General features: G+C 45.8%; 1 protein-coding gene across 7 annotated transcripts in view; it reads right to left on the bottom strand.

The window, feature by feature from the left end:
• LOC106604545 (LIM and calponin homology domains-containing protein 1) overlaps nucleotides 1-18,561 on the bottom strand; it is a 157,154-nt gene that overhangs the window by 69,315 nt on the left and 69,278 nt on the right. For all 7 annotated transcript variants that reach the window (XM_045718017.2, XM_014199288.3, XM_045718015.2 and 4 more), the window contains exon 3: nucleotides 17,443-17,512. In XM_045718017.2, coding sequence (XP_045573973.1) covers nucleotides 17,443-17,512 — 70 coding nt within the window. The remainder of the gene's footprint in view (nucleotides 1-17,442; nucleotides 17,513-18,561) is intronic.

Genomic DNA, 18,561 nt, shown 5'->3' with positions numbered 1-18,561 from the left:
GTTTCCACTTAGAGAAATACATGTACTGAAATCTCCAAAAATACTTCACCAAGCACACTACAAACAAAACCTTAAATTCCAAACTATTCGCTTACAACTTGGGGGAGCCTGATTGGCTATGCAGCACCCAGTAAGAATGTGCTTTGAGTTTTCAAATGGCTCACCAATCAGGTGAACGGTAATAAAGTAAATACAGTAGGCCTTCCATTGGCCAGAGACTTCCCAGTTCCCATTTAGCATAGCTGAATTACATTGGAGGGATTCCATCTTAAAAGCCTGTAGTAGGGATAGATGAATGTATTGTTGGCAGGGGGAAGAAGAAAGAAAGGAGGAGGATGGAAAGGATTTGGAAAGGGTTTAGGAGGGCAATCAAGACCAGTTAAATACAGACAAAGTAAACTAGTTAAGTCCAGTAGAATCCAGTGAAAACCATTTAGCCACAGAGGTCTGGCACAACATGGTGTATTTAAAAATGAAGATTTTAATAAAAAGTGGAGGCTGGGTGGAGACATTCCATGTTTTTCAATGTCCTATTGTGAGAAACGGATTGGTTACGCTTAACAATGCCTGCATTGCTAACTTCTCCACTGTTTTGGTCCCGTAGCTACCATGTTGTAGCAGCGTGAAGCGAAACACCTCCCTCCACGCTGCCGCTGCTCCCAAACCACCTCCCTCCACGCTGCCGCTGCTCCCAAACCACCTCCCTCCACGCTGCCGCTGCTCCCAAACCACCTCCCTCCACGCTGCCGCTGCTCCCAAACCACCTCCCTCCACGCTGCCGCTGCTCCCAAACCACCTCCCTCCACGCTGCCGCTGCTCCCAAACCACCTCCCTCCACGCTGCCGCTGCTCCCAAACCACCTCCCTCCACGCTGCCGCTGCTCCCAAACCATCTCCCGCCAAAAAACAAAATTCCTCCTTCTGTGCTCTCTTCCGACAACAAGTCGCCCGATGCCAAGAATAACAGAAACGTAAACAAAGAACATGTGGACAGAGGAAATATTAGTGACAAAGGTCTGTGTATGTATGTGTATGTGTAGGGGAAACCACTTAACAAACCCATGTCCAGCAAGCGTCTTCTACAATAACATACTACATGTATGTGTGTTTTAACCGTGTGTGTGTGTGTGGTCACTGGTAGAGGAAACTGGGTGGAGGCCACAGCTGAGAACATCGACAGTGACCTCTTGTAATGGAAGGCTCTTGATGGCAGTCACTGACGTCTACATCAACACACACAGTGTTCCAGCCACTCCCCCCCCAGACACCAAAACTATGGACAACGGTCAGAGAAAACCAAGCACGAGAACACATGTAGACTTAAAGAGACATCTGCAGGGAACTCCATTCCTGTGGTCTTGAGACAATATTTCCCCGATAGAACTAAAACAGTAAAAAACTATTAGGAACAAATTGATATGAAGCATAAAGTACAGAGACATTAAACATGTTCCAACCTTAGATCATTTTACATTACGGTGCAGGATCTGGATGGACTCGATACCTTTCTGACGCGAACTGACGACAGATGTAGGGGGAAGGGAACCAGTATTCACACACAGAAACAACACCTACAGAGTATCCAGGGGAACAGGGTTCACGGATTACGCTGAGGGAGAAGGGTGTCTCACAGATCTGTTTCAGATTCCAACCTCACAGAGTCAAGGCCAAGGACAACACTCAAATAAGCAGGGGAGAGTTTAAAACTCACAGACAAGTGATTTCTTCCTTATCACAAATCAAGATTCTAACTGACTAGGCAGTGCCATGACTGGGGTTTCACAATTATACAGTGTCATACACACATCTATGGTCATCAGGCTCTGTGTAATGGTACACTGGAACTAATACAGAATATTGCCAAAAGTGCACATTTTAAGCTAAATGTAGTGCACCTCAAACACTCTGAGGTACTTTAAAAAATTTGACCTATGAAATTGAACCCAGGTCTGCTACCAACCCACCAACCTACTAGCCCTCTTCAGCAGTACACCAACCAACAAACCAAAGAACCAACCAACCAACAAACCAGCCAACCAACCCACCCACCAACCTACTAGCCCTCTTCAGCAGTACACCAACCAACCAACCAACCAACCCACCAACCTACTAGCCCTCTTCAGCAGTACACCAACCAACAAACCAAGAACCAACCAACCAACAAACCAGCCAACCAACCAACTAGCCCTCTTCAGCATTACACCAACCAACAAACCAAGAACCAACCAACCAACAAACCAGCCAACCAACCAACTAGCCCTCTTCAGCATTACACCAACCAACAAACCAAGAACCAACCAACAAACCAACCAACCAGCCAACCAACCAACCTACTAGCCCTCTTCACCAGTACACCAACCAACCAACCCACCAACCTACTAGCCCTCTTCAGCAGTACACCAACCAACCAACCAACCAGCCAACCAACCAACCCACCAACCTACTAGCCCTCTTCAGCAGTACACCAACCAACAAACCAAGAACCAACCAACCAACAAACCAGCCAACCAACCAACTAGCCCTCTTCAGCATTACACCAACCAAGAAACCAAGAACCAACCAACAAACCAACCAACCAACTAGCCAACCAACCAACCTACTAGCCCTCTTCAGCAGTACACCAACCAACAAACCAACCAACCAACCAGCCAACCAACTAGCCCTCTTCAGCAGTACACCAACCAACAAACCAACCAACCAGCCAACCAACCAACCAGCCAACCAACCAACCGTAGTCCAGGGAGTATGGCTTGCTAACACTGAGTATCAGTACAGCTTGCTAATACTATGCCTTAGTATGGCTTGCTATCACTGAGCATTCCTAATGCCCTGGACCAGAGCTACCAATCAACCTGTAAAACATTCAACACTCTGCTCTGCTCCCCATCCACCCTGATTACACAACAAGGAATTCCACAGAGAGACATTTTCCCATTAGGCTGTAACAGGAAGGAAGAGGGAGAGCCTCATCTGGAATTTTTCTTTGGATATGCAGATGTAAGGTGTTACTGCAGTGCACAAGCGTGCGTGTGAGCACAACCATATGATTTTTACAAAGCAAGGTCTGGATACACAAGCCTGCACCTTGAGTTGAACCATAAGGATTCACCATAACAGGTACAGGCCTACCCTACATGTGTGAGACAACCTTGTGGTTTACAAATCTAGTTTACTGGCATTGTTTACAGGCCTATTTTACAAGCCTGGTCTACAAGCCTAGTTTACAAGCCTAGTTTACAAGCCTAGTTTACAAGCCTAGTTTACAAGCCTAGTTTACAAGCCTAGTTTACAAGCCTAGTTTACAAGCCTAGTTTAGTTCAGTAGGCCACAACGTTCAGATAGAAATATATTATGAAGAACAAATCAAAATCAATTAAAATCAAATTTGATTTGTCACATGCGCCGAATACAACAAGTGGTGACCTTACCGTGAAATGCTTACTTACAAGCCCTTAACTCTATTTTCTTAAAACGGCATTGTTGGTTAAGAAAATATTTACTAAATAAACTAAAGTAAAAAATAAAAAAGTAACAATAAAATAACAATAACGAGGCTATATACAGGGGGTACCGGTACTGAGTCAACGTGCGTCGGTACAGGTTAGTCGAGGTCATTGGTACATGTACTGTAGGTAGGGGTAAAGTGACCATGCATGGATAATCAACAGTGAGTAACAGTAGTGTAAAAACAAATGGGGGGAGAGGGTGTCAATGCAAATAGTCTGGGTGGCCATTTGATTAATTGTTCAGCAGTCTAATTGGAGTGGGTCTAGGGTTTCCGTGATAATGGTGTCGATTTCTTGAACTGCATTGTTGGTTAAGGGCTTGAAAGTACGCATTTTACCCGTTGTATTCGGCGCATGTGACAAATACATTTCGATTTGATGTGAGCCATGACCACCCTTTCAAAGCACTTCATGTCTACCGACGTGAACAGCAACGTGAACAGCGCTACTCTTGAAATTTCTATCTGCAACGTTCCACAATGCTTCCCTAGTCAATGCTTCCCTAGCAAAACTCCCCTACTCAACATGGCCCTGGTAACCCTGTATTTGCTTGGCTTTGTTCAATGACAAAAAGCAAAAGCATTATGGAGTGAATTGCTTGTGACCACTCAGATACAGCACATATCAAAGACGTACTTATGTCTCTTTTCTCCTCCCACTCACTAGCTTCTTGTTCATGTCCCCAGCAGATGAAGGGCCAGTTAGTGTAGATTGATAATTGATAACCCCTCTAATTCTATGCAGAAAGACTGACCCGACACTAGATTAAGTGTTCTCTCAGGTCTTATAGACAGAAATCATTAGACGTGTAATGGAGAGAAACAGTAGCCATGTAAACAGAAAGTAGGTCCAGAACAGAAACGGAGGAAGAGAGAGACTTTTGATTCTCTTAACTTAGATATCTTCAGAAAATGAGACTTCGAGAGAGAGAAAGACTTAACTGGTGTTACAGTGGAGCAAAAACATCTTGACAAAGTGAGGAAGTAACTGTTTTGCTTTGAACTTGTTACAAGATAATAAGATAATCCATTGTTACTGGATTGTAGAAAAAGAGAAAGGGCTTGTAAGAATGCGGGCGTGTAATTGCTGGTGTTCCTTAACAGCCAGAGGAGGCTTGTTGGCGGCGATTAGAGACGCCGTTAGATAAGAGAGTAGGGAGAGAGAAGCCGGCCAAACCAAACTTCCTTCAAAACAGTTGAACTGAAGCCTACCACTTCTGCATTTTGGGTTCTAGCTCTCCCTCTCTCTCTCCCTCTCCCTCTCCCTCTCCCTCCCTCATCCAGCTGTTGAGCTCTCCTCTCATTCATCCTTTCTTTTCTGCATATGTTTGTCTCTCGCTTTCTTTCTTATCCAGCTATTGTTCATCTCCTCCGTTCTTCATCCCCTCTGTACTCTTTCCATTACCCTTTGGTCTTCAAACCATGAGCAGAGTCAGAGAAAACACAGGGCCATTGTGTTATATATACACTGCTCAAAAAAATAAAGGGAACACTAAAACAACACATCCTAGATCTGAATGAATGAAATAATCTTATTAAATACATCTTTCTTTACATAGTTGAATGTGCTGTCAACAAAACCACTCAAAAATAATCAATGGAAATCCAATTTATCAACCCATGGAGGTCTAGATTTGGAGTCACACTCAAAATTAAAGTGGAAAACCACACTACAGGCTGATCCAACTTTGACGTAATGTCCTTAAAACAAGTCAAAATGAGGCTCAGTAGTGTGTGTGGCCTCCACGTGCCTGTATGACCTCCCTACAATGCCTGGGCATGCTCCTGATGAGGTGGCGGATGGTCTCCTGAGGGATCTCCTCCCAGACCTGGACTAAAGCATCCGCCAACTCCTGGACAGTCTGTGGTGCAACGTGGCGTTGGTGGATGGAGCGAGACATGATGTCCCAGATGTGCTCAATTGGATTCAGGTCTGGGGAACGGGCGGGCCAGTCTATAGCATCAATGCCTTCCTCTTGCAGGAACTGCTGACACACTCCAGCCACATGAGGTCTAGCATTGTCTTGCATTAGGAGGAACCCAGGGCCAACCGCACCAGCATATGGTCTCACAAGGGGTCTGAGGATCTCATCTCGGCACCTAATGGCAGTCAGGCTACCTCTGGCGAGCACATGGAGGGCTGTGCGGCCCCCCAAAGAAATACCACCCCACACCATGACTGACCCACCGCCAAACCGGTCATGCTGGAGGATGTTGCAGGCAGCAGAACGTTCTCCACAGCGTTTCCAGACTGTCACATGTGCTCAGTGTGAACCTGCTTTCATCTGTGAAGAGCACAGGGCGCCAGTGGCGAATTTGCCAATCTTGGTGTTCTCTGGCAAATGCCAAACGTCCTGCACGGTGTTGGGCTGTAAGCACAACCCCCACCTGTGGACGTCGGGCCCTCATACCACCCTCACGGAGTCTGTTTCTGACCGTTTGAGCAGACACATGCACATTTGTGGCCTGCTGGAGGTCATTTTGCAAGGCTCTGGCAGTGCTTCTCCTGCTCCTCCTTGCACAAAGGCGGAGGTAGCGGTCCTGCTGCTGGGTTGTTGCCCTCATACGGCCTCCTCCACGTCTCCTAATGCACTGGCCTGTCTCCTGGTAGCGCCTCCATGCTCTGGACACTACGCTGACAGACACAGCAAATCTTCTTGCCACAGCTCGCATTGATGTGCCATCCTGGATGAGCTGCACTACCTGAGCCACTTGTGTGGGTTGTAGACTCCGTCTCACGCTACCACTAGAGTGAAAGCACCGCCAGCATTCAATAGTGACCAAAACATCAGACAGGAAGCATAGGAACTGAGAAGTGGTCTGTGGTTACCACCTGCAGAACCACTCCTTTATTGGGGGTGTCTTGCTAATTGCCTATAATTTCCACCTGTTGTCTATTCCATTTGCACAACAGCATGTGAAATTTATTGTCAATCAGTGTTGCTTCCTAAGTGGACAGTTTGATTTCACAGAAGTGTGATTGACTTGGAGTTACATTGTGTTGTTTAAGTTTTCCCTTTATTTTTTGGAGCAGTATATTACATTTTTTTTTATTTAACCTTTATTTAACTAGACAAGTCAGTTAAGAACAAATTCTTATTTACAATGATGGCCTACACCGGCCAAACCCGGGTGACGCTGGGTCAACTGTGCACCGCCCTATGGGACTCCCAATCACGGCCAGTTGTGATACAGCCTGGATTCAAACCGGGGTGTCTGTAGTGACACCTCATGCACTGAGATGCAGTGCCTTAGACTGCTGCGCCACTCGGGAGCCCCGACACATTAAGTTAGAAGATTAGGTTGAAGTGGCGCCCAGACGCTGGTCTTAGGTCAGTTTTGCATTTAACAGTAAAGGACTTGTTAAGGACAAATTTATCCTAGATCTGTACTTGGGGCAACTTCACACTGAAGGCAAGTTAGGAATAATGAGCAGCATTCAGTGGCATTCTAGGGTTGGAGAGAAATGGATTACATGTAAGTGATTACAAAAAAACGTTAACTGTAATCCGTTTAAATTCAGAAAGGATGTTTGCGAAAAAAGAGAAAGAGAGAGAGAGAGAAAGAGAGAGAAAGAGAGAGAAAGAGAGAGAAAGAGAGAGAAAGAGAGAGAAAGAGAGAGAAAGAGAGAGAAAGAGAGAGAAAGAGAGAGAAAGAGAGAGAAAGAGAGAAAGAGAGAGAGAGAGAAAGAGAGAGAAAGAGAGAGAGAGAGAAAGAGAGAGAAAGAGTGAGAAAGAGTGAGAAAGAGTGAGAAAGAGTGAGAAAGAGTGAGTTCCGGAGTTCCAAATTGAGCAGCAGCTGCTGAAAAAAATGAGCTCCTACAAATATTGAAATTTACATGGTTTTTAGAGTGAAGTACATCGGGAAAAAGCAAAAGAAAACTTCAAGACTGAATAGGAGACAAAACAAGCAACAAACAAACAAAGAAGATAGGCTTTTGAAAAAGTAACTATTTTTCATAAATTGTACAGTTATCTTAGGTAGCTGAATTGTTTACCACTTGCTAAGCAGTTGCTAGGGACTCTAGCTAGCTAACAAAGAATAACAAAGAATATCTGGTTAACAGAAGAAAAGACAAAATAAGGACAGAAGAAAAAGGACATCAAAGTGAAACAGTCCTCTAAAGACACAAGAGACAATAATACAATATATATAATTATATATAATGATATATATAATAATTATTATATAATATATAATATAATACAATCCTTGACCGCTGGCTACGTCCCTTCCGTCTTCAAGAGAGCGAGAGTTGCACCCCTTCTGAAAAAACCTACACTCAATCCCTCCCATGTCAACAACTACAGACCAGTATCCCTTCTTTCTTTTCTCTCCAAAACTCTTGAACGTGCCGTCCTTGGCCAGCTCTCCTGCTATCTCTCTCAGAATGACCTTCTTGATCCTAATCAGTCAGGTTTCAAGACTGGGCATTCAACTGAGACTGCTCTTCTCTGTGTCACGGAGGCTCTCCGCACTGCTAAAGCTAACTCTCTCTCCTCTGCTCTCATCCTTCTAGACCTATCTGCTGCCTTTGATACTGTGAACCATCAGATCCTCCTCTCCACCCTCTCCGAGTTGGGCATCTCCGGTGCGGCCCACGCTTGGATTGCGTCCTACCTGACAGGTCGCTCCTACCAGGTGGCGTGGCGAGAATCTGTCTCCGCACCACGCGCTCTCACCACTGGTGTCCCCCAGGGCTCTGTTCTAGGCCCTCTCCTATTCTCGCTATACACCAAGTCACTTGGCTCTGTCATATCCTCACATGGTCTCTCCTATCATTGCTATGCAGACGACACACAATTAATCTTCTCCTTTCCCCCTTCTGATAACCAGGCGGCGAATCGCATCTCTGCATGTCTGGCAGACATATCAGTGTGGATGACGGATCACCACCTCAAGCTGAACCTCGGCAAGACGGAGCTGCTCTTCCTCCTGGGGAAGGACTGCCCGTTCCATGATCTCGCCATCACGGTTGACAACTCCCTTGTGTCCGCCTCCCAGAGTGCTAAGAACCTTGGCGTGATCCTGGACAACACCCTGTCGTTCTCCACTAACATCAAGGCGGTGACCCGATCCTGTAGGTTCATGCTCTACAACATTCGCAGAGTACGACCCTGCCTCACACAGGAAGCGGCGCAGGTCCTAATCCAGGCACTTGTCATCTCCCGTCTGGATTACTGCAACTCGCTGTTGGCTGGGCTCCCTGCCTGTGCCATTAAACCCCTACAACTCATCCAGAACGCCGCAGCCCGTCTGGTGTTCAACCTTCTCAAGTTCTCTCACGTCACCCCGCTCCTCCGTTCTCTCCACTGGCTTCCAGTTGAAGCTCGCATCCGCTACAAGACCATGGTGCTTGCCTACGGAGCTGTGAGGGGAACGGCACCTCCATACCTTCAGGCTCTGATCAGGCCCTACACCCAAACAAGGGCACTGCGTTCATCCACCTCTGGCCTGCTGGCCCCCCTACCTCTGAGGAAGCATGGTTCCCGCTCAGCCCAGTCCAAACTGTTCGCTGCTCTGGCACCCCAATGGTGGAACAAGCTCCCTCACGACGCCAGGACAGCGGAGTCAATCACCACCTTCCGGAGAGACCTGAAACCCCACCTCTTTAAGGAATACCTGGGATAGGATAAAGTAATCCTTCTAACCCCCCCCCCCCCCTTAAAAGATTTAGATGCACTATTGTAAAGTGGTTGTTCCACTGGATATCATAAGGTGAATGCACCAATTTGTAAGTCGCTCTGGATAAGAGCGTCTGCTAAATGACTTAAATGTAATGTAAATGTACAAGAAACAACCCTTCTATTGCAACATTGTAGCCAACATCACCAGCGTTGCTATGGAAATTGTTTACCCACCAGACATCCAAACAGAGAAAGCTAAGAAAAGATTCAAAGGTTTGTTGATGGGACAGAAGCATGAATGCCTGTTTGCAGATCTTACCAGTTACAAAACAAGAGCAAATTTAATTTTTAATACCAAATGAGGGCACATATGGAAAAGGGTTATTTGCAACCATTTCCCTTTCTCAAAAAAGAGAGGCATCAGCCAAGGATGTCAGATCAGCATTTTTGAAGAAGCTGACCAGAGCAACACGTATCAAACAGTAAACTTATATAATAATGGAACTGTATTGATACAAGGCAATGATTCAAGCCTCCAGGCTTGAGAATAGATTCGCTACCCTAAAAGCAGAAGCTGAAATCATCTCAGAAACTGAGGAAAAAGTCAAGGAGGGAGATGTAGAAAAGCAGGCCCCAACGGTCTCTGTGACCCAGCAAGAAGCCCTCAGTGTCCCTCTACCTACCTCACCTGCAGCAGACAGAGCCAAGAACAGGCCTACAACACCAAGAACACCTGCTATGCAACGTTTCCACAACACCCCCTCTCTAGTCGAAGCAGAGGTCATAGAACTCAGAGAGAACAAGCTTCAAGAGGAGGACACTGTCCAAAAACTAAAAGAAGAGATGAAACAATTCAGGGAGGAGAGCAGAGCATCTATTGCTAAATTAGAAAGCAGAATGGACAAACTGAGTCAGACAAATGACGACCTCAGAGACCATCTGAACACAACAAGAAAGGAGTTAGAACAAAGAGGTATATTGACACCCTCATCCAGCAGCGAGTCATTATGTCCTCTGCATCTAGAGAACATGTCGACCAGCTTGGCATAACACAAGCAGAACCTGAGACCAGCATGGCCTCCACCACACAGCCTGATGACACTGCACCAGCCTACCAGTCTGCTCCAGCCCAGATCAGCCAACCAGCGTCCCAGTCTGCTCCAGCCCAGGTCAGAATACCAGGCTCTCAGTCTGCTCCAGCACAGTGTGCTCCAGCCCAGGTCAGAATACCAGCCTCCCAGTCTGCTCCAGCCCAGGTCAGAATACCAGCCTCCCAGTCTGCTCCAGCCCAGGTCAGAATACCAGCCTCCCAGTCTGCTCCAGCCCAGGTCAGAATACCAGCCTCCCAGTCTGCTCCAGCCCAGGTCAGAATACCAGCCTCCCAGTCTGCTCCAGCCCAGGTCAGAATACCAGTCTCCCAGTCTGCTCCAGCCCAGGTCAGAATACCAGTCTCCCAGTCTGCTCCAGCCCAGGTCAGAATACCAGCCTCCCAGTCTGCTCCAGCCCAGGTCAGAATACCAGTCTCCCAGTCTGCTCCACCCAGACCATCACCCACAACTGCAATCCTTATTGATTCAAATGGGAAGTTCTTAGTCCAGGAAAGATGATTCCCTAGACACCAGGTGTATAAGTTCTGGTGTCCTACAACTGACAGTGCAATGCAGCTACTCAGTCAGACCAGGATTGACACCCCCGACAACATCATCATCCACACTGGCACAAACCACCTTCATGCCAAAGGTGAAAATGTATCTGGGGCAGTGAGAAGAGTGGCAGAACGGGAACAGGCTATGTTCCCAACAACCAATATAGTTGTGTCCACCCTCCTACCAAGAAAAAAACTTCCCAGGACAGTTGATGAACAATATAAATCAACAGATCACTGTGGACTGTGCCTCACTGCTCAACGTCAGAACGGCTCACCACCCCACTCTGACATGTACATTATGGTATAGGTGTTGACATCTGGATCAGGACAGTATCAGAACCTTTGCCAAGGACCTAAAAGATTTAACACTTGGCAGGGACCCACACACCCATCACCCCAGCAACAGAGGTCCCCCGCCCCACCTTCTGAAACAACAGTACCTCCACCATCCCCAGGAGAAAAGAGCCAGACACGGCTTATTACAGCACAGCTCTACTAGACCAGGCCCATCACAGCTCTACTAGACCCGACCCATCACAACAGAGCTCTACTAGACCCGGCCCATCACAACACAGCTCTACTAGACCCGGCCCATCACAACACAGCTCTACTAGACCCGGCCCATCACAACACAGCTCTACTAGACCCGGCCCATCACAACACAGCTCTACTAGACCCGGCCCATCACAACACAGCTCTACTAGACCCGGCCCATCACAACACAGCTCTACTGGACCCGGCCCATCACAACACAGCTCTACTGGACCTGGCCCATCACAACACAGCTCTACTGGACCTGGCCCATCACAACACAGCTCTACTGGACCAGGCCCATCACAACACAGCTCTACTGGACCAGGCCCATCACAACACAGCTCTACTGGACCAGGCCCATCACAACACAGCTCTACTGGACCAGGCCCATCACAACACAGCTCTACTGGGCCAGGCCCATCACAACACAGCTCTACTGGGCCAGGCCCATCACAACACAGCTCTACTGGGCCAGGCCCATCACAACACAGCTCTACTGGGCCAGGCCCATCACAGCACAGCTCTACTGGGCCAGGCCCATCACAGCACAGCTCTACTGGGCCAGGCCCATCACAACACAGCTCTACTGGGCCAGGCCCATCACAACACAGCTCTACTAGACCAGGCCCATCACAACACAGCTCTACTAGACCTGGCCCAACACAACACAGCTCTACTGGTCCAGGCCCATCACAACACAGCTCTACTAGACCTGGCCCATCACAACACAGCTCTACTAGACCTGGCCCAACACAACACAGCTCTACTGGTCCAGGCCCATCACAACACAGCTCTACTGGACCAGGCCCATCACAACACAGCTCTACTAGACCAGGCCCATCACAACACAGCTCTACTAGACCTGGCCCAACACAACACGGCTCTACTAGACCAGGCCCATCACAACACAGCTCTACTAGACCCGGCCCATCACAACACAGCTCTACTAGACCCGGCCCATCACAACACAGCTCTACTGGACCCGGCCCATCACAACACAGCTCTACTAGACCCGGCCCAACACAACACAGCTCTACTAGACCCGGCCCAACACAACACAGCTCTACTAGACCAGGCCCATCACAACACAGCTCTACTAGACTTGGCCCAACACAACACAGCTCTACTAGACCAGGCCCATCACAACACAGCTCTACTAGACTTGGCCCAACACAACACAGCTCTGATCACTACTCCAGGGTCGGACAGAACACTGTGCTTCAGAGAAGTACACCACATGATGCAGTCCACACCATGTATCATTCAGATCATCAGCCTACATATGCTGAGGTAACCTCTGGCAAAAGACACCGAGACCAATCAGAGATAGGAGAGGTGCGCCAACTACTGTAACTAATATGCAGACAACTGAGCTAGACAGACCCTTTAATTCACACACACACACACACACACACACACACACACACACACACACACACACGGTTGCAGATTGCATTGTACTTATTTTTTGTGCAATCTTATTCCATTCTTATTCATTTGTTTACAACTATTCTTAATTTTATTGGCACCGGTATTATAATAATAATTATATGTAATGGTGTTTGTTTGTATGTATGTATAATTATTATTTATTTTTTCATGTACTTTACTCAAACCAGTGAATATCACTTATTATAAATGAAATCATTAACTATCAGCTCTTGGAATTTCCAGGGCCTAAACGCTTCACATTTTGGTTATAAAACAACAAATCCAGAACTGATTAAAAACATCAAGGGACAGGACATCATAATCCTACTGGAAACATGGTGTCGTGGAGACATAGATACTCAGTGTCCCTCAGGCTATACAGAAAGTTTACTACCATCAATCAAACATAAAACTGTTAAACGGGGCCGAGACTCAGGTGGAATCATCATTTGGCATAAGCAGGACTTAGCACTGAATGAAATGGAAAAAGGTACCAGTCACATTTGGCTAAAACTTAACAAAGGTACAATCTACTGTGACAGTGATGTATACATATGTGCAGCTCATGCTCCTCCTTCAGATTCATCAGTTTTTTGACAATCTCCACACATAAATCATTACATTTCAGGCAGAGGGTAAAGTGCTTCTTTGTGGAGATTTCAATGCAAGAACAGGTTCTGAGCCTGACTACACTGATGAGGGAGGTAACCACCACATATTTGGACACCCCTCCTTGTACAGTAGCCCTATTATAAATAATAGAAACAGTCCTGACCAAATACTGAACAAAAATGGGAAGGAGTTAGTGCATCTCTGTCGAGCCTTAGGCCTGTACATGCTTAATGGTAGAATCAGAGGGGACTCTTTAGGTCGGTTTACTTACTGCTCAGCTCTTGGGACAAGTGTAGTCGATTATGCCATCACTGACATTGACATCCTCCATTAGTGCATTCACTGTCAGACCACAGACACCATTGTCAGATCACAGTCAGATCAACGTGTTTCTGAAGAAATTAACCGGCAATACTCATTCCAAAAAACAGGCCAATAAACTCTACAGCATAAACCAATCGTACAGATGGGCTCCAAACAGTGCAGAGAGATTCATTGAAACGTTGAACTCAAATGAAATGATGAACTCTATACAGTTTTTTAATAACTCACGATACCAAAACAATAAAGATGGTGTCAATTCGGCTACTCAAAACATCAACTGCATATTTCAAAAAGCAGCATCGAAAGCAAATTTGAGAAAACCAAAGAAATGCAACATCAGAAACAAAAAACAAAATGTTTCTGACAAATGGTTTGATAATGAATGTAAAACAATTAGAAAACACCTAAGACAAATGTCAAACGAAAAACATAAGCAGCAAAACAACCCAGAGCTACGATATGAATACTTTGTTTATACTGTTTCAAACACTGAAAAGCAAGAAATTGAATTATACCAACAAGACACTTGATGAAATTGAAAACGCAATTGACCAAAGTCAGTTCTGGGACATATGGAACAATTTAAGCACAACAAAGCCACAAGAATTAGCCATACAAGATGTAGGAATTTGGAAAACTTATTTTGATAATCTATACAAAAACATCCCACAAAAAAGACAACAGAACCAATTAGAAATGAAAGAAAAATGGAACATCCTTGAATCAGTCATTAAAAACAACCAAAATCCATTAGATTACCCAATAACCCAACAAGAACTAAATGAAAAGCTCAAATCTATTAAATCAAAGAAGGCTTGTGGTCTAGACAACATCAGAAATGAAATGCTGAAAAACAGCACACCTGGGTTTTAAAATGCTGTGCTTAAATTGTTCAACATGGTTTTAACTTCTGGCTGCTTCCCTGATGTCTGGAACCAGGGGCTCATCTCCCCTATCCACAAAAGTAGAGACAAATCAGACCCCAATAATTACAGGGGAATTTGCATAAACAGTAACTTGGGAAAGGTTTTCTGTAGCATTTCTTCAAGTCCAAATTTAAATTCAAATCCAAATTCAAGTCTGCAATTTAAAGCACTTCAAACCCAAGAGCTGAGCCCAGAAACGAGCCCTCTCAGTCAGCTGGTGTTGGACCTCACCAACCAAGCTGACACTAGCACTGCTTCAAAAGAAAGAATTCAAATAAACAAAATCATGAACCAATCAAAGGACTCATATTTAGAACATTGGAAAAAACGAAACAAAATCCCTAAGCTGACTAAATTGCCATCTGACCCTAAACAGAGAATTTGAATTGGCTGATTATCTCTACTCTGTCAGAGATACGAAGCAGAGACAGATCCTTACCAAGTACAGGCTGAGTGACCACCGATTGGCAATAGAAACCGGCAGACATAAAAAGACATGGCTACCCAAAGAGGAGCGTGTATGTGGTCACTGCACGACAGGGGAGGTAGAGACAGAGATGCACTTTCTCCTTTACTGTGAGAAATATTCCTCACAAAGAGATGCCTTATTCACAGAAATGACTACATTTATTCCAAATTTGAAATTATTAAACCCAGAGGAAAAACTAAAAATACTCATGGGCGAAGGAGCAATGGCTCCTCTTGCAGCCAAATGTGTATTTGCCTGCAATAGCCTGAGGGACACTGAATAATAACATCTGCAAAGTAAACAATAACTTACTTATTATTAATCATTCCAAATAGTAGTGGTATGGGTGGTAATGGTAATGATAACAGTTTAGTGATGATGGTGGTAGTAGTGGTATGGGTGGTAATGGTAATGATAACAGTTTAGTGATGGTGGTGGTAGTAGTAGTGGTATGGGTGGTAATGGTAGCAGTTTAGTGATGGTGGTAGTAGTAGTAGTGGTATGGGTGGTAATGGTAGCAGTTTAGTGATGGTGGTAGTAGTAGTAGTGGTATGGGTGGTAATGGTAGCAGTTTAGTGATGGTGGTAGTAGTAGTGGTATGGGTGGTAATGGTAGCAGTTTAGTGATGGTGGTAGTAGTGGTATGGGTGGTAATGGTAGCAGTTTAGTGATGGTGGTAGTAGTAGTAGTGGTATGGGTGGTAATGGTAGCAGTTGTAGTGGTATGGGTGGTAATGGTAGCAGTTTAGTGATGGTGGTAGTAGTAGTGGTATGGGTGGTAATGGTAGCAGTTTAGTGATGGTGGTGGTAGTAGTAGTGGTATGGGTGGTAATGGTAGCAGTTTAGTGATGGTGGTGGTAGTAGTAGTGGTATGGGTGGTAATGGTAGCAGTTTAGTAATGGTGGTAGTAGTAGTAGTGGTGGTAATGGTAGCAGTTTAGTGATGGTGGTAGTAGTGGTATGGGTGGTAATGGTAGCAGTTTAGTGATGGTGGTGGTAGTAGTAGTGGTATGGGTGGTAATGGTAGCAGTTTAGTGATGGTGGTAGTAGTGGTATGGGTGGTAATGGTAGCAGTTTAGTGATGGTGGTGGTAGTAGTAGTAGTGGTGGTAATGGTAGCAGTTTAGTGATGGTGGTAGTAGTGGTATGGGTGGTAATGGTAGCAGTTTAGTGATGGTGGTAGTAGTGGTAATGATAGCAGTAGTAATGATGATAGTAGTTGTAGTACTGAAGTAATAGTGAAGTTGACCGTTAGTTATAATTTAATTTTCCATATTTATTACATTCTACTATTGACTGTTACCATTTTTGTATTATTATTTACAGCCATTTTATTACAATGTATACATTGTTGCTTTGGCAATTGGAGAGAGAGAGAGAAAGAGAGAGAGAAAGAGAGAGAGAAAGAGAGAAAGAGAGAGAGAAAGAGAGAGAGAAAGAGAGAAAGAGAGAGAGAAAGAGAGAGAGAAAGAGAGAGAGAAAGAGAGAAAGAGAGAGAGAAAGAGAGAGAGAAAGAGAGAGAGAAAGAGAGAGAGAGAAAGAGAGAAAGAGAGAGCGAGAGAGCGAGAGAGAGAGAGAGAAAGCGAGAGCGCGAGAGAGAGAGCGAGAGAGAGAGCGAGAGAGAGAGCGAGAGAGAGAGCGAGAGAGAGAGCGAGAGAGAGAGCGAGAGAGAGAGCGAGAGAGAGAGCGAGAGAGAGAGCGAGAGAGAGAGCGAGAGAGAGAGCGAGAGAGAGAGCGAGAGAGAGAGCGAGAGAGAGAGCGAGAGAGAGAGAGAGCGAGAGAGAGAGCGAGAGAGAGAGAGAGCGAGAGAGAGAGCGAGAGAGAGAGAGAGCGAGAGAGAGAGAGAGAGAGAGAGAGAGAGACTCTCCACTAATGGACTAAAGGAACAAATAAAAATATGTATCCTACCTCTCCTTTGCTATCAGACTCTATACATCAAACAGTGTAATGAGGAGCGGACATGCTGCAACACACACACACACACACACACACACACGCACACACAATGGAATACTGCTGTGAGGTTTACATCCTTCCATTGTTCCCAGCTGTTTGACAGAGGTTGAGCCTTCTTATAGCTTGGGAGTTGATGGAGTGACTCTGTACTGTCTATCTGTGAATAATTTAAAGTGCAGAACAGACTGTACATTAATCAGAAAGGAATAGAGGTAGAGTGAGAGGAAGGGGGAGATAGAGGCAGGAAGGGATGGAGGAATGGGAGGATAGGGAAACTAAATGGAGGGAGAAAAGGGGGAATAGCTGGCAGAGTGAGAGGAAGGGAGGAGAGGGGAATCAGAGGGAGGAGAAGAATGGAAGGAGAGGAAGATAGAGGGGGAGAGGAATGGAGTGATAGGAGAAGGAGAGAACTTACCAGGCCAGCGATGGGAGTGGGTAATCTGTTGATCTTCTTCACCAAGCCAGGTTTGATGGAGCTCAGCAACCTGAGAGAGAGAGAGAAAGAGAGCGATGAAAGAGAGAATGTAAAATAACATGAAACCACAAACATCTGATTCAAATCAAATCAGATATCTCTACAAAACATCAATATCAGCAGCTATAAATGGATGACATCTGTAAGGGTATTGTTGGAAACAGTCCCAGCAGATACCATCTGACACTTACAGTAGAATTTAGACAGAAAGCAGTTTAGTATTTTGTTTTATGGATAGAGGGAGGGCTATAGACCTAAACTTCCTTAGATAACTATGTGAATGTGGGTGATCATCATAACCAGAAAGTCCACAGTTGGTGAACTTCAATGTCTCTTGTTGCTCTGAAGAGCTAGGAATCTTATGCATTTCATGTAGGAAGGAGATGGAGAAGGAGAGAGAGGGATAGATTGAGAGAAATATAGAGAGACAGACAGAACAAACAAACAAGACAGACTACGACGACAGAAAGAAAGAACGAACGAATGAAGGAATCAGAAAACGGACCCTCCCCCTGAGTGTGTCCTATGTGGCCGTCTTGGGAGGTTAGCGTTGACACTGGCTCTAAATCAGATGGAAGGACTTAAGGACACATGCTGCTCCCCACTCCTCTGTATATTAGAACAGGTCTCAGAGCAGTTGGAGTGGATAGTGATAATGACATGGCAGAACCAGATGAAGAGGAAAAACCTCTGTCCTCACGGCCCTCAAGGGGGCTGTGGTAAGTTGGAGCACGGTGGAGCACACAGTCACAGACTGGCCTTGGACTGCTGTCAGAGTCACAGACTGGCCTTGGACTGCTGTCAGAGTCACAGACTGGCCTTGGACTGCTGTCAGAGTCACAGACTGGCCTTGGACTGCTGTCAGAGTCACAGACTGGCCTTGGACTGCTGTCAGAGTCACAGACAGGCCTTGGACTGCTGTCAGAGTCACAGACAGGCCTTGGACTGCTGTCAGAGTCACAGACAGGCCTTGGACTGCTGTCAGAGTCACAGACAGGCCTTGGACTGCTGTCAGAGTCACAGACAGGCCTTGGACTGCTGTCAGAGTCACAGACAGGC

This window comes from Salmo salar, chromosome 05 (genome assembly GCF_965601325.2).
Source record: "Salmo salar chromosome 05, fSalSal1, whole genome shotgun sequence".
NCBI lineage: Eukaryota > Metazoa > Chordata > Actinopteri > Salmoniformes > Salmonidae > Salmo > Salmo salar.
The sequence above is the reverse complement of the archived record's forward strand: the minus strand, read 5'-3'. Positions and strand labels throughout refer to the sequence as shown.